General features: G+C 42.1%; 1 protein-coding gene across 3 annotated transcripts in view; it reads left to right on the top strand.

Moving 5' to 3' along the window:
* Iftap (intraflagellar transport associated protein) overlaps nucleotides 1–16,683 on the top strand; it is a 125,649-nt gene that overhangs the window by 92,062 nt on the left and 16,904 nt on the right. The window contains exons 7-8 of one of the 3 annotated variants that reach the window (XM_052724424.1): nucleotides 1,268–1,415; nucleotides 1,563–1,717. In XM_052724424.1, coding sequence (XP_052580384.1) covers nucleotides 1,268–1,415; nucleotides 1,563–1,687 — 273 coding nt within the window. In that variant the 3' untranslated portion in view covers nucleotides 1,688–1,717. Of the gene's footprint in view, nucleotides 1–1,267; nucleotides 1,416–1,562; nucleotides 3,107–16,683 lie in introns of those variants that run through there. The other 2 variants (XM_052724425.1, XM_052724426.1) reach the window with 2 other exon arrangements.

Below are 16,683 nucleotides of genomic sequence, written 5' to 3'. Positions count from 1 at the left end.
CAGGCCTCTGGAAATTGTTGGATCATAGTAGCTGGTTCTGTTGTCACAGGGCAATGAGTGGCTGGAGTCTGCTATTAGCACTGCACACCCTACTCCCTAATAGGACTCTGAACAGCTAGGCGGGAAAGCAGAGCTTTCTTGATCGTCTTTTCACTGTAGGAGCAGCGCAGAGCCTCGGAGCAGCGCAGAGCCTCGGAGCAGCGCAGAGCCTCGGAGCAGCACGTTCCTTTTTCACACATGCTGCAGAAGCTCCTCAGGGAGAACTTCTTCCATGCAAGAGCCTTTAAAGCTGGCACTAGCTAGCTTCAGGGCATTTTTCATTTTTGCCTAAGCCAGTTTTCAATTATTTCCGCACCACCATACATACAGAGTTGATGAGGCGCTGCGTGATTTCGTTGTATCTCATATCATTGGCTTTGGGTGGCATTTTTCAAGGGGTGAATTATTGAGATTTAAGGCATTCTTTTCTCTTTACTGGAACATGTACTGTATATTAAAAAACAAACAAATGAACAAAGAAAGAAACCCTTTCCCATATTGGGGACCAAACACAGGATCTTGCACACGTCAGGCAAGCACTCTATCAGCTGAGTTTCACCGTCAGCCTTGGGAAATGTGCTTTGACTGGCTCATCCTTTAGACAGTCTTTAAAACTCATTCATTTGTATAAACATGTACAAAATACTACCTTTCTTTGCAGGTCAAAGTGTAATATGTAAAAAGGAAGAAAAGGGATGCTGGACTTTTAAATTTGATCATGTGTGTTTTAATTTCTCCTGTTATTAGACAGGGGTATGACTATTTTTTTGAGTATGGTAAATGCAAGGTGTTTTTAATTTCATTTGGAACGATTGCTTCATTAACAGATATTTTTTAGCAAATGGTGAAAAGGTTGGTCAAGACCTTAAGGTGTATTTCTTGTTGTTTAATGGAGTGTCTAGCTTTCCCATATGCCTCTGTCTCTGACACTGCAGTGTGGCAAGGAATGAAATGAATTTGTGCAAAGCAGATCTGATTCTTGCCTTGGGGGCAGAATTAGTTAATGATACTTATTCAGATACAGTGTGATCAAATGGGGCATATTAAGAGGCTTAAATTAGGTCAAATTGAATAATTGAATTTATTTCATTACTTAAAAACAGCTTAATCAGCTGAGAGTGCCGAACGTCTAAAAAAAGTTTCATTCAATATTAATAAGCTGTTTATGTTTTCAACTTCATCTTCACTTCAGTGACTGTGTTTCTTTCTTCCTTCGGTACCTTTATAGATATTTGGAGATGAAGTGCAACCCTTCTTTCTTGATGAAGAATTTGATTATGACAACGTGACTCTCACTCCCAAGTTCACTGCTGGAGAGTTAGCAACCATCCAAGAGCGGGCCAAGCAGAAGAGAATGGATACCAATACAGACTTTTGTGAGCCCCATGACTGAGTCAATAGATGTCTTTGTATTTAGTTTTATTTTGTTCATACTCAACCAACATTAGAATAAAGCGTACACCAACTGATTTCCTTTGTGGAAATGTACACATCTGCATTCATTTATCACTGTTGTTTGTCAGCAGGACACAAAGTAACCAAGACTGAAGATATCACTTCCACTTCTGAATTCTCTTCCGTCCCATTGCTGTGTCCTGTGATTGGTTGGGAAGATGGGAGAGGGAAATGGAGAGGGAGAGGCTGCTGAATCTGCGTTTGATGAGGGCACTGTACCAGGGTATGTGTGTGTAGTACTGAAGCCTGGGAATATGAACCCATCTTATTAGAGGTGAAGGACAATCACACATTCCAAACATTATTATAATGAATAGAATCACTTATATATGTAGGTCTTTGGTCCCATGTGTCCAGATAGTACCGGAGATGTTGGTATTTATCCGTGTGGTTGTTGAGAGATTAAGCATCATTGAAAAGGAAGGCACTGAAGAACTGATTTTAATGCTATGCATGGAGTTCTGGGATTAAAAACTGTACCATTAATCCATGTATGATGGCTGCAAAGGACAGTGAGTGATCTATGTCTCCAGAAGTTTAGGCTTGGAAAAGCAGAGCAACTTGAGAATGTGAAATGACATCATGGCAGCTGGTGAGAGGGCCCCACACAGGTGCTTGCTGGGCAAGCTGATGACCTTAGCTCTGTCCCTGGAGCCATGTAAAGCAGAAGGACAGAAATGACTCCATAATGCTGTCCCCTGACTTCCATGTGGGTACCAGAGAATGCACACCCATACACACCCTTCCCCCCACTAGTAATAAATGAAAATAAATGGAGTAGTATGTTATGGAGTAGTAGTTATAACTGCAGACAGTTGCCAAGGGAATGAGTAGGGATGGATGAAGAGGAGAGGATGAGGTAGGTATGTATGGAATGTTTATTATTGAAGAAATCAGTAACAAATGGACTTGGTATCTTTTCTAAGTAGACTTTATGTTTTAGCCTAGTCTTAGGAAGTGTAGAGTTGCCATACATTCCCTTTCTCCGCTCCCCCATGGTTAACACTACACACCACGGAGGATATTTGCTGCTGCTTTGTTTGGCTCTTTGCTATTGTTCTTTTTCTTCTCCTGTGATATGAACACTTCACATGAGAGCCAGCATCTTAAATGCTTGGGCACACAACACAGTTGAATGTTACAAACCATACACAATATTGTGGCAGCTCTCTAGGACTTGCCCACATGCTGTTGAAGTCACACTCACTCCTCTCCACAGCTTCTGACAGTAGCTGCTTTCTGCTTCTGAGTTTGACTGTTAGAGACACCCCATGGAAGTGGAGATGCAATGCCTGCCCTTTAGTGACTCGCTTATTTCACTTACTACAGTGTTCTCTGGGTTCATTCACATGGTCCTGTAAGGCAGGATTTGTTCCTTTTAAAGGCTGCGTAGTATTGCATTATATACATATACCACTCTATTCATCAGTCTGAACATTTAAGTTGTTTCTATATCTTAAATGTTCTTGTGAACATTTAGGTTGTTTCTATATCCTGTTTCTATATCCTGGTTCATGCTGCAGTTGTGCTTCTATATGTATGAGGAGTTGTGTGTGTATATATTCATAAAAATGCTGTTTATAGTCTGTACAAAAGAATTCTCTCAATTTCATCTTGCAGAAGATTCAAATGATTTGCATGTTTATTTTTATTGACTCAACAAACTTTCACCATTTATGACTCAAGCCTTATTTACACTAGGCAGTGAGGAAGATCGGAGCAACTCAGAGCCTTTTAGTGAGGAAGAGCAATAAATGCACGAACAATTTTGGCAAAGCTTCAGTGCCCAGTATAACAGTCACTAGCTGCATCCTAGTGTGTGGAAAAGAGATGCAGCTGCTGAGACCATGGAACCAAGTTTTATTACTTGATTTTTATTTCAGTATAAAACCAAGAACATATTTAACTCGGTTATCAGAAAACTTTCAAGTAGATTTAAAACAACTTTGGAATGTGAATCTACTTTTTCAACTGTACATTTTATAAATCAAAATCTTGGATTAGTGATTATGTAGCTACATGTATATACTAGTAATTATTTTTGATGACAGTATAGTGTCTTAATTTAAAATATACTCTTCATGAAAGATACAGATTGAAGTTTGAGGAGTTAGTGGGAAAATATTACATCCTTTTTGCATTATGCATTTGAGTGACTTGGATTACCTGACTAAATGAAATATATTATTAAAATTTATAATATTCTTTTTACTTTTTGAGGCTACTCAGAAACATAAAATTCTACACATCACAGGCATATTTTCATTCAGTGGTATCACAATTTTTGCTGTGATCGGTACCTAATAGTAATTTAAGGCTCCTTTTGGTTCACAGTTCAGAGAAGTGCATCCTGTTATGGTGTGGAAGGCATGACGGCGGCGGGGGTGGCCTACTCCATGATGCCAAGCAGGAAGCAGAAGGGGATGTCAGTGCTCAGCTGGTTTTTCCCTTTTTATTCAGTCTGGGACTCCAGCCATTGGGATGGTGCAGCTCACCCTCAGGATTTGTGCTCCATGTTTCTTAATCCAATCAAGCTGGCAATTGAAATTAGCCACCATAGGAGGCTAGGGAATTGTCACCGAGGAGACAACATTTGGGTTTGGTCATGAATCAGTAGGAGGTTTAGAGTCAGTCAAGCAGGAGGACATTAGAGTTGGATTAGCATACTTTCTCTTTATGGTTCAGAGAATGACCTATGATAGCCATATCCGCAGTTTTGAATGAGTGAGTTTATTAAGAATATAGCAATCCAAAGTAAAAGAACAAATAGCTAATAGTATAGCGATAAGAAAACACATCAAACCAGGCACTCAGAACTGCAGCAGAAATTGACTATGAGGACTCCTTAAAGGCAGTCACCTGGCGTTCCCAACAGAGCCGGTCCTGGGCAGAGTAGAGTGTCACCTCAGGTGAGGCTTCCAAGACAACAAAAGGTAACATCATCAAATTGGGCACTCAGAACCTCCAGCAGAGATTGGGAAGGTGAGGCAGTTGGAGTTTCCCACTAAGCTTTTTCTCCATGGCTCAGCATCTCATGGCTGAATCCCCAGTCTCTTTTTTTCCCACTGCAGGCATTTTATAGTACAGGATGAGCAATAATAACCTCTGTTGGAAAGGATTTACCTTTTAGCTGTTTTCAAGGGCACAGTGCTTTCACTTTTGGGCAGTTTTGCCTTCTTCCATCTAGTCTCTGCTGGAGACTGTGAGTGCCCAATTTGATGATGTTACCTTTTGTTGTCTTGGAAGCCTCACCTGAGGTGACACTCCGCTCTGCCCAGGACCGGCTCTGTTGGGAACGCCAGGTGACTGCCTTTAAGGAGTCCTCATAGTCAATTTCTGCTGCAGTTCTGAGTGCCTGGTTTGATGTGTTTTCTTAGCTATTTGTTCTTACTTTGGATTGCTATATTCTTAATAAACTCACTCATTCACAAACTACAGATATGGCTATCATAGGTCATTCTCTGAACTATGAAGAGAAAGTATGCTAATCCAACTCTAATGTCTTCCTGCTTGACTGACTCTAAACCTCCTACTGATTCATGACCAAATCCAAATGTCTCCTCGGTGGCAATTCCCTAGCCTCCTATGGTGGCTAATTTCAATTGCCAGCTTGATTGGATTAAGAAACATGGAGCACAAATCCTGAGGGTGAGCTGCACCATCCCAATGGCTGGAGTCCCAGACTGAAAAGAAAAAAAAAGGGAAAAACCAGCTGAGCACTGACATCCCCTTCTCTGCTTCCTGCTTGGCATCAGGGAGTAGGCCACCCCCACTGTCATGTGGAGTTTTGTTATAGAGTTGGGGGACAGCCCATCAGTAGATAAGGGACCTTGGACAAATATGCTTGGGTCTGAAATGGGAAGGGAGAGCAAAGCCCCACATCCAGGGCCAGCTTCTCAGTGAGTTCAAATAGCACATGGCAGTTTACGAACATGATTTACATCACACATGGCAAAGACAGTGATGTGTGGCAAATTCACTTGTCAAAAGAACATCTAGTTTTCGGGTGTTTAATTTTTGTTGTTCTTTATATATTCTAGATATTGACCCCTTGTCTGAAGTATAGCTGGGGAAGATTTTCTCCCCTTTGTGGGCTCTCTGTTTACCCTGCTGATAGTTTCTTTTGAGACTCAGAAGTCTTCTAACTTTATATAATTTCATTTGTTAAATTTTGGGGCTTCTTGTGTTATTGGGGTTCTGTCCAGAAAGTTCTCGCTTCTATGTTTATCCTGAAGTGTTTACTTAGGTGTTTTCCTTGAGCACATTCAGTGCTTCAGGTTCTAAATTAAGGTCCTTGATCCATTTAGCATCGCTATCTGTGCAGGAACAGAGTGGATTTGCTTTTGTTCTACAGAGGGCATCCTAATTTTGCTGACATCACTTATTGAATAGGCTGTCTCTTTTTCTAGCATTTTTGACACATCGTCATGAATTAGGTATGTATGCTGTGTGGGTTTATTCCAGGGTCTTCCATGGTATCCCATTGGTTCATGTCTTTTTGTGCCCATATCATGCTGTCTGTCACTGTGGCCCCGCCTGTAGTTTGAGCTCAGCTATTGTGTTTCATCTGGCCATGTTCTTCTTCCTTAGGATTTCTGGGCTCTCTCTATTCCCATACAGATTTTAGGTTTGGGGTTTCTCTTGTTAGAATCTATGAAGAATGTTACTGGAGTTTTGACACCAAACCCAAAACTTTTAGTCTATAAAATGGGCTAATGAACTACACAGTTTTTTTTAAAGCAGAAATATGAATGGCCATTACATACTTTTAGTATTTTTCCCTATTCTTAGGCATCACAGGAATGCAAATTAAAACTTCCTCGAGATTCTATCATTCCAGGCAGAATGGCTGCCATTGAGAAACTGAGTACAACAAAGACTGGTGTGTATGTGAGGAAAAAAAATCTTTATTCACCGTTGATGGGTCTAAGCTAGTGTAATCGTCATGGAAATCGGAGTGGAGGCTTCTCAAAAACTAAAAACAGAACTGCCTATGATCTAGCCACACTATTCTTGGGCAAAATGTCCAAAGGATATCCTACCATGGAGATACGTGTACAGCCATGTTTATTGGTCATGAGTCAGTAGAAGGTTTTAAGTCAGTGATGTGGGAGGATGTGAAGTTTGAGAGTGTGCAAAAGACATGATGACGGATGACCAAGAGTTGCTGAGAGCAGAGAAAGAGGAAGGCCGGTGCTCAGCTGGCTTTCTCCTTCTGCCCTTTTTATTCAGTCTGGGCTCTAGCCTAAGAGGTGTTTATTATAGAAAAGATATGGAATCAGCCTAGCTGTCCATCAAGAGATGATGAAAATATGGCACAGAGACACCATGGAATTTTATTCAGCAAAAAAGGAAAATGAAATTAAAGAATTTGCAGGAACCCACAACTCCAGAGAGGCTAGCTAACAGGGAAAGACCCTAGGAGGGACACTTGGATGACCCTGCAAAGGAGAAGTAGATGAAATCTACATGAGCGGACTGGGTGTGTGTGTGGGGGGGGCAGAGGGCGAGGAGTGGGGGATGAAAACATAGGAAAATGGGAGGGTCAACCTGGAACAGGGACAGAGTGGGAGGGCAGAGAGGGAGATAACCATGATAGATGAGGACATCATGGGAATAGGAAGAGGCAGGGTGCTGGGGAGGCTCTCAGGAATCCACAAGGATGACCCCACCTTGGTCTGCTGGCAGTGGTCCAGAGGGTGCCTGGACTGGTCTCCTCTGGTGACCGTTCTAGTGAATAACCTAGCTGTCATCATAGAGCCTTTGTCCATTGACAGATGGAGGCAGATACAGAGATCCATGGCCAGGCACCAGGCTGAGCTCCGGGAATCCAATCAATGAGAGAGAGAGGAGGGATTCTGCAGGCGAGGGATGTAGAGATCATGATGGGAGGATGTGCAGAGATGACCGGCCACACTAGTGGAAGCCCATGAACTGTGGTCTGGTGGCTGTGGAGCCCCCATGGAACTGAACTAGGGCCTCTGGATATGGAAGACAGTTGTTTGGCTTGAACTGTTTGGGGGGCACCCAGGCAGGGGGATCGGAATCTGTCCCTGGTCTGTGGGCAGGCTTCTGGAACCCGGTGCCTGTGGTGTGACACCTTGCACAGCCTTGGTGCAGTGGGAAGGGGCTTGGACCTGCCTAGGCTCAGTGTGCTGAGCTCTGCTGACTCCCCATGGGAGACCTCGATTTGGGGGATGTGGGGATGTGGGGTGGCTTGGGAAAGAAGGCTGGGGGGTGGGAGGAGGGAGGAGGGGGGGATCTGTGGATGGTATGTGGAGTGAGTAGAAAATTTCTTAATAAAGAAAAACGAAAAAAAAGAATTTGCAGGAAAATGGACTCAACTGGAAAATACCGTGTTGAGTGTGGTAACCCAGATTCAGACAAAGATCATGTGTCCTCTCATGTGTGGATCCTAGCTTTTAATGTTTACATATTTACATATTTTTACATAATTTTTCATATATTCACATGGGAGTGAGTGTGAGCTGAGACCAGGAAACTAGAAAAGGACCCGCCCATTACAGTAGCAAAAAGAGGTTCTAAGGGAGGAGTGTGTGGAGGATAATAGACATGTGACATGAAAGTGGAAGGGGGACACTTGGGATCGAAGGGTACAAATGGGGATGGGCAATAGGGATATGGGAGAGAAGAGTATGGGGAACAGGATCAACCACGATTATGTGAAGACTTCAAAAGGAAACCTGTTACTTTATATGTTAATTTTAAAGAGAATGAATGGGATGACTTACTGGAAGAAGTTAGAAATGTAGGTCAGGTCTATACTGAAGGCCCTGTGTTGTAGGTTCTATTCTCTAGTTGATGAGGAGCTAGTTAAGATATTTAATCAGTGGGGTGATTTAAAGTATATTTCAGAAAGACCCAGATATGTGGAATGTAAAGTGAGTGGTGTGACTTTAAATCTGGGAGACAAGTTTGGCAGCTGTGAGCAGCTGGTGTGGGTGAGGTAGGGCTTGGAGTGAGGTGGTGCGGAGGTAGTGGAGGGCATAGATTAGATTAGAGATGTTGGAGAAGAACTGTGAGGGCATGGTCTATGCATCCTGGGAACAAGGGAAATTCCTGGAGGCCCTGGGAGGTATGCAGTTGATGTACATGCTGAGAAGACAACCTCATAATGTAATTATTTACAGGGTTAGAGACTCTGGACTCCGTGTACTGTCTTGATGTTTAAAATAAAGAGAAAATGGCACCATCTTAAAGACAGTCCCCTTTTATGGAGTCAGTTTTGTAATAGAAGAAACACAGTTTTTAAACACAGTTTTTAAAATACGTTTCGGCAGCTGATTTCATTGTTTACCCAGGCAGGGACGGTGGCAGGTGAATGTGTCTGAGATGCAGCGTGGAGGCAGGCTAGTCTATGTCATGCTTTGGCAGTTTTGATCCCTAAACTATTTTGGGGCAGTTGTGCAGCATGGCTAAGGAGACATCAGAAAATGAGTTCCCCCAGCCCTTGGGACTGAATGGTTTTGTCTCTGCTGTACCATTTCTCTCTCCCTACCCAGCAGCTGCTTCTCCGTGGTTGCCTTATAGCAATCCCTTGACCTGATAGAAAGGTCACACGGCCTTGCGAGCCTTAACCAAGGAAGCCGTGTTTACATTACCTGGATGAGGTAGTAGTAACAGAACTATGATGAGTGAAGGATAGAACCAAGGAGAAACATGAAGAGGGAGACATCAAAATGGGAAGGAAGGAGGTGAGACATTTTGGAGTATCCTGAAAGAATGGGATAGTTGCAACACAAATGAAGTTGAAATGAATTAAGAGGCAGCATGCCAGTCCTGGCCTTTAAGTGTGATGGCGCACAGTGATTGTACTTTGTACTTTCGGTGTCCAGCGTGGGTTGCAAAGCACGGGGTGGAAATGATTCATCCTTGATACAGAAGTTCTTGGATTCCCTTGTCAGGGATGCCCCCTTTTCCCCACAAACGAGATACAGCAGAGTCTTCATATCGAAAAGGAACATTTTCCTGTGTGCAGACTATATGGTTGAATGAAAATGTGAAAAATACAGTTAAAAGAAAAAATAATTTCATTTCGTTATCTCTTAGAAGTTGATGGTAAGCGCAGTGGCACGGGAAATGTTATGGAAGAATCTTCATATTACATTGATTTATTTGCTTTCGTGTATGTGTCGGGGCCAGGGCAGATGAGTGCACACCACAGCACACATGTGGAGAGACCCGAGGACAACTTGCAGGAGTCAGTTCTCGCTACCACGTGGGGCCTGGAGATCAAACTCAGCTTGTCAGCTTGATGGCAAGTGTCTTACCATTGAGCCATCTTGGTGGTTCTATAAAACAGTCTGAGAATATTGTAGAAAGGTATTTCCGCATTGCAGGTGAGCGATCCTACCCCTTGCTGTGGCTGAACCGGCTTTACAGTTAGGAGGCTTACATTTGCCTCTCCTTTCTTGTACCACTGTCTTCCTCATTTTTATTGTACTCTAGGTGGTTTGCAACTTTTTTTCAAACACTCAGTTTTATTTCTGTCTTAGCACCTTTGCTCCATTCTGCCTTCTGCCTGGTCTCCTCTGGTCGTCATGTGGCCTCAGGTGGCAGGTGCCTTTGCAGACTCCCTGACAACTAACCCAAACTCTAACCCCTTTCTTTTCAACCTCTGTCTTTGTCACTCTGCATCGTTACCTGTCGTGTCTCTTTCGTTATCTGACTCCTGTTAGAAAGTAAGCTACACACTGGGTGCCGACTCAGACTGCACTCTTAGGAGGGTGAACTCAGTCTGTCTTTTCATGGTTTATCCATCTTTGCAAGAAAAAGATCAAGAGCGAAATAGGTGCACAATAAATATCTATTGTATAAGTATCTACTGTTTAACCCAAAAGTATAAGCTTATTAGCATAAAAATTTGGAGTCTTTGTCACAAAGTCTAGCTAAATATTTATTGAGCACCTTTTACATTCAAGGCACAGGTAGTGTGCTTCTTCCTAGAATGGTGATTGTCTGATGGTCAGTGCAAATCATGAATCACCTGGCTGGATACAATTGTTCATGTCCAGCATGCCCCTTATCTCTTGGAGAACTTTACTTACATCTCAGTTTCTCTTTTGAGTCCTTCTTATGACTTCCTTCCTGTATTAAAATTCCCACTTTGAAGCTGGAGAGATGGCTCAAGGGTTAAGAGCACTGGCTGCTCTTGCAGAGGACCTGCTTTTGATTCCTAGCACCTACATGGCTGTTTACAACTGCCTGTAACTACAGTTCCAGGGGATCCAATGTGTTCTTCTGGCTTCTGTGAGCACTGTGTACAGACAAGCAGGCACATGCATATAACATAAATAAAAGTAAAAACAATCCCACTTAGGGACAATTCATAAGATACAAAATAGATATCACCAGTCTTCTGCACCCCGAGAGTGTAAACTGCTGCTTGAAGGAACTAGAAGTGGGAAGAAAAGATGGAGGTAGGAAGAAGACAATTCCATGCTAGCTGTCTAAAGCAGGAGGCTTTGTGCATTCGTTCACAAATATTAATGCTCGCAAGAGTTGTCACACTTGAGAGGCAGGATGAAAGTCTAATTTATTATTAACTATTACTACTATTATAATAAAAGTATGTGCATGGTGTGTGTGTGTGTGTGTACGCACTTGCATGTAAAGATCAGAGGACAATGTGTGGGAATTGGTTATCTTCTACCGTGTGAGTTTCAAGAATAGAGCATTAATTTATGTATTCAGGCTTCTAAGGCAAATGCCTTTACTCACTGAGACATCTTGGTACTTTATTTTCCGAATATTTTGAGTGCAGTGTAAACCACAAAAGGTCTTTATTTAAAAAAAATATTTTTGAGATTGTAATATCACATCATTTAACCCTTCCCGTTCCTCTCTCCAAACCCTCTCATGTACCCCAGCTTGCTCTCTATCAAATTCATGGCCTTGTTTGCTTTAATTATTATGTGTATATATGTGTATATATAATGAGAGATGCTGTGGCTTCTAGTTGAGGGGCAGTACTACATTAGGATGAGGTGAGATGGAGAGGTATACAGTGCTGGATGGTGGAAGCCTTTTTGTTTTTTCTCCCTGGAAGTCTCCAGGATTCTGAAAAAAAGATGAGCTGTTTCCTCATTGGCCTCTTTCCATGCTCTGTATTGGGCACTCAGTAGATTTTTGGGCTGGGAGCATGTAACTTTCAGTTGGGGGATTCTCTCCTTCACATTCCAGGCACCCGCTTTGGACGCCAACTTCTTAGACTGGTGCTCTATGCTGTGCACTTTCTCTTCTTCTGTTCTTTGTATTTCTGTTCACTCTGTTTTTTGGGAAACGGGCTCAACTTCCTATTCTACTTTGTTTCTTAATGTTTGGTTTTTCAAGACAGGGTCTCTTTGTGTAATCCTGGCTGTCCTAGAACTCACTCTGTAGACCAGACTGGCCTCAAACTCAGAGATGCTCCTGCCTCTGCCTCCCGAGTGCTGAGATTAAAGGTGTGCACCACCACCGCCCTGCCTTCTATTCTGCATTTTTAATTGCAATTTGTCTGCTATTTTAGGATTTTGAATTTTACATTATTTTTCAATTCGCTTTCGTTTTTTAAAGAAAAAGTAAAGTACAAAGAAAGCACCCCTTACTGCCAGTGGTGCACCTGGACTGGACTATTAGAGTATGAAGGCCAACTTGGGGTCTGCCCTTCACAATGTTGAGCTCTTGTCTCCTGAAGGTTGGGGCTTGTGTTTAACTATGTTAAAAATGTGTAGTAGGAAATGGAGTGAGATTAGGAGAGAGCCTCGGATAGTCCTGCACTATTGGAGGAAGCTTCCAGGGTGACATGACAATTGATAGGTGAGCTTTCCAGGATGTGACAGTGAGAGGAGAGAGAGGTTCTAGGCTGATTTTGCTACTGCCAGACTTTTCCCATGTGTTTACTACCCTAGCCTAACACAGGTCCTCCTTCTTTTTCTGACATTTCTCCTGTTTATGGGCCACATTGGCTGGCCAAATCTGTTCATTTTGCATCTGTATAATGGTGTGTGTGTGTGTGTGTGTGTGTGTGTGTGTGTGTGTGTGTGTGCGCTGTACAGTCATACAAGCCCACGAGTGTATGAGTGCAGGCCAGGCATCTTTCTTTGTAGCTCTCTACATTACCACATTGAGGACATGGTCTCTCATTGAACCAGAAGCCAGCTGTTTACTAGACAGACTGGCCATAGAGTTACCAGGATCCACTTGCCTCCTTCCCCTCCAATTCTCAGCTTCTGGGAGTATTCAGCCATGCCTAGCATTTTTTTCACGTGGGTGCTGGGGATTCAAACAAATTACTTTGACCTGCTGAGCCATCTTCCCAGCCCCTCCATTATTTTTTTGTTTCTAACCTCTCCTCTGCATTTCCTCTGCTATAACTCATCTCTTCATCTTCACTTATTTTCCATTGCATGCTTATTTTCTAATTCTTTGCTTCTATTTTTCACAATTCTAACTTGTTGTATGCATTAATTTCCTATTAATCTCCATGTTACAATCTTGATTCAAAATTGCCATCTGCTGCTCATTGACTGTTGACTCACTAAGGTTGTCTTGATGTACCGAGGATACCAGCAAACTGACTACACTTGACTCCTGTGCATTTCATTCTGCCTGCATGTATTTGTTCTTATTGTTGTTTCTGTCTGGATGGCCACCACTCATTTCTGCCCAGTGAATTTCTATTCATCCTTTAAAATACATTCCAGGGGTCACATTGCTCATGTAGTCTTTCTGAGTCTCTCAGCCAGGTATAACTTTATCACCCATGGACTGTTGATATGGTTTTGTAACACTTGCTATTTGCATTTTATCTTATATTATAGTTATTGTTATATGTACTTTGTCCCACACCCCAAAGTAGGGGTCAACCAAATGTCACTCATTTTCCATCTTGAGTGAACATTGTCTCTTGAGCATTATGTTTCTGATCATTGACTTCATTAGTCTACAGCAACCAGGTGAAATGTCACAAAAATGAGCACATGAACCATTCATTCAACTAATATGTACCTAGTGTCTGGTTCCTTTGTTATATTTTATGTTAGAAACAAATAATGTCATGATTTATTAATCCACTGAATTTATGACAAAGAAACTAATGAAAAATGTGTTCACAAGCTTCACCAACATGTTGATTTATCGAGATAACAATCAGAAAAAGTTATTCTCTCCAGCATAAAAGAGGGAAGAATAAAAGGCCCAGCACTATAATTCTAATGTAAGTAAATTTTGCATGAAGGAATATAGGACGGCATTTTAGTACCAAAATAATGGCAACCCAGTAATAAAAGTTATGGTACATGATATATAATTATAGTACTTTTTATGCCTACAAAAGTGTGTAGTCATTGTAAAGACTTTCTGGTTGGTTCCACTTTGGATGTGGCAGATTATCTCCATTGTGTGCTGTTATAATATTGACATCCCTGTTAAGACTTAAAAAGTAAATCCAATGGCTCTCCAAATTGTGTTAATATTGGCTATATTCTGGGAAAGAAATTAGCATCAATTTTCGTTTAGATTGAAAAGTGTTTTCAGAGGATGGCTTATGTGAAAGTGGTGGTAATGGTGCTTGAAGTAATTAGGGTGTTTAACTACCAGACAGGAAAAAAAAATCCACTAATTATTCTCATCTTCCCCATCTTCTCTCCAAGGATGGGAAGCCCTGCAAAGGATTTGAATCACACACAGATTAAGGCTTTATAAAAATCATAGTATCAAATGTCTTTGCAAACATGTTTTCCTAAGTCTTTTAAGAGAGTGTTTGGGAAATGTCAGCAACTGGTTCTTGAAGAGGCCTTAGTTCTTTAAGAATGCTCTGTGATTTTCTTTAAATGCTTTGATTTTGTTTTCGTCTGTTTTGATGTGCTGGTTAATGGTTTCTGACCACTCAGCATTTCCATACATGCACATATACAAACTATACATATCTGCAGTGGGTAGATAATTTAGATTTTTGTAGCGAATCCAACTTGTTTTTCAGATGTCAGTAAGCTGCATTGCCCTTTTGTTTTTCTGAAGTCGGATCTGTTGACTTTCTCAGGGAAAACCACGCAGCATTTGTTTTCATTCAGCTTGATGTCCTTGCTCTCGTTCTGGCTGGGGACTTGGCCTGCAGACTCAGCTTCTGCTTCCCTCGGTCTGCCGAGTGTGTCCCACATAGAGATGTGTGCTGGTTGTTGTTTTGCACGTAAACAGCTGTGCACCTGGTGGCTCCTATGCAGGTGCACAGAACTCGGGAGAAGGGCTTTAACTGAGGGCAAGACAAAGAGCACAGGCAAGCTGAGGATGAGGGCTTGACTGTTGGACTTCAGATGCTCTGGGTTCATAAACAAGGAGGGCCTGTGGGGCCCCTTAGATGTCAGGGACAGCATGGAGTACTGGTCATAACCTTTGCTTTTCAAAAGTGTTTTCACTGACATAATGGCTTCTGTGTTTGTCAGTCTAAATGAGTCTACTCCATCTTATTTAGTTGTCCTCCATTTGCAAGAATCACAAGGAGTTTCACACAGATGGCAGCCAAAGTGATCACTTTGCATTCTTCTGTAATTAAGCTCTAATATGCTGTATATCAAACAAACTGTTCAGTGGCATCACAAGGGAAGAAGAGATGCAGTAAGGTTTTCAGAAATTCTGCTCACATGCTCATCTTCTCCAAATAGGTAGCAAAGTCACTACATTTAAAAACAATAATTGGTGGAAGTAGAACATATTAGGAAAATAGTATGACTGAGTATTTACTACATCTCCAAAATAACCTTAAAATGAGATTCAGGAGGAAAAATAAATGAACAAATGATTACATCACAGATAGTCACATTTTGGCCCAGATCCAAGTGGTCAGTGCATACCTTGGGGACCTAGTAGTGACTTGGTACTGTATTAGTTTGGTTCATTGGCTCAAAATATGTACTTTTTATAGCTGAGAGAACAGGTAAATAAATAGGCATTCTTTGTATTTTCTAGAACTTGAACTCAATATTCTTTTGGAGCAAGCTGAATGGTTTTGAGCACATGCCTCACTGATGATGCCTTGTCCTGCTCTTCTGTCAGGTGCCTTTCTGCTCCGCAGATGGCACATGTTCATCGTGTCATGGTGAAGTGTTGTCACGAGAAGCAAAGCCACCCTAGAAACCCATCTTTGCAGCCCACCAAAGCAGCACCTCTCTACCACAGAGATGAAAGCCATAGATAACAGGGGCATTCCCACCACTGTACTCCTTGTGGGTAGCTGACGGTTAACACAGGTGGGCGTAGGGCACTACCCACCCTTTGAAGGCTGTCTGTTGAAGGGGGATGCCACCACTCTGGGATTAGTCCTGTGCCCTGGGCCACAGAGCTGCTTCTGAGAAGTAGCCAAGTAGTGAATACCTGCCTGGCTTTTCAGAAATTCACAGGTGGCTGTCGCATTCCCACTACTGTTCAAAGGCTGCCAGGCAAGGTGGCTGGCCTTTATGATACATGGCCATTTGAGGGGCCACCTTGATTCCTGTTTTTCTCAGAGGCCAAATTAGGTTGCTGAGCAGCTGGATTGTCTCCTTCCTCCCAGGTTGGGGAGGGAGACTGGAGAGCGCACAGCTAAAGTGCCTAAGAGAGAAGCAAGTGTTAAATGAGTCTGCCATTCACCAAGCAAACATCATTTTGTTTAAATTACACTGTGCTATTTTATCTTGACCTGCAACCAAATGGAACTCATTGTAATACATTATCACATACGAGATAGTTGGCTCATTAATAAAACCCCAGGAAGGAGACTGGGTAAACAATAAAAACTCACACATTAACACCATTATGCACTATAATATTTTTCCTTCTTTTTATCAAAATTCTTCACATAATTAAATCTCAAGTAAGTCAGCAAAGAACTCCTCAGCATTTTTTATTTGGACTCTTTTCTTTTGAGAAAATTAGTTATTTTTTGTTATCATTAAGAAGCAACCAAATACAGACTCCTGGATTGCTGGAAGTTTTCCTTACAGAGAGTAAATGTTTGTCAAATGCTAATGGCATGGCGGGCTTTGGCTCTCAGGCAGTAAGCCAAGTGATGGCAGAAATCTCAGTGAAGTGAAATAAAGCTTTTGGGTGGAAAGGGAAAGCCCCATTAAGGATGTTACAGTTACATTGAGACTCACAATGCTCCTGGCTAAGCCAATAGTTATTAGATACCCTAAAATGGGCACAGGCTACATG

The sequence above is a fragment of the Peromyscus californicus genome, unplaced genomic scaffold (assembly GCF_007827085.1).
Source record: "Peromyscus californicus insignis strain IS unplaced genomic scaffold, ASM782708v3 Scaffold_7__1_contigs__length_154581171, whole genome shotgun sequence".
Taxonomy (NCBI): domain Eukaryota; kingdom Metazoa; phylum Chordata; class Mammalia; order Rodentia; family Cricetidae; genus Peromyscus; species Peromyscus californicus.
Note: the sequence above shows the minus strand (reverse complement) of the source record. Positions and strands in the feature narration are given on the sequence as shown.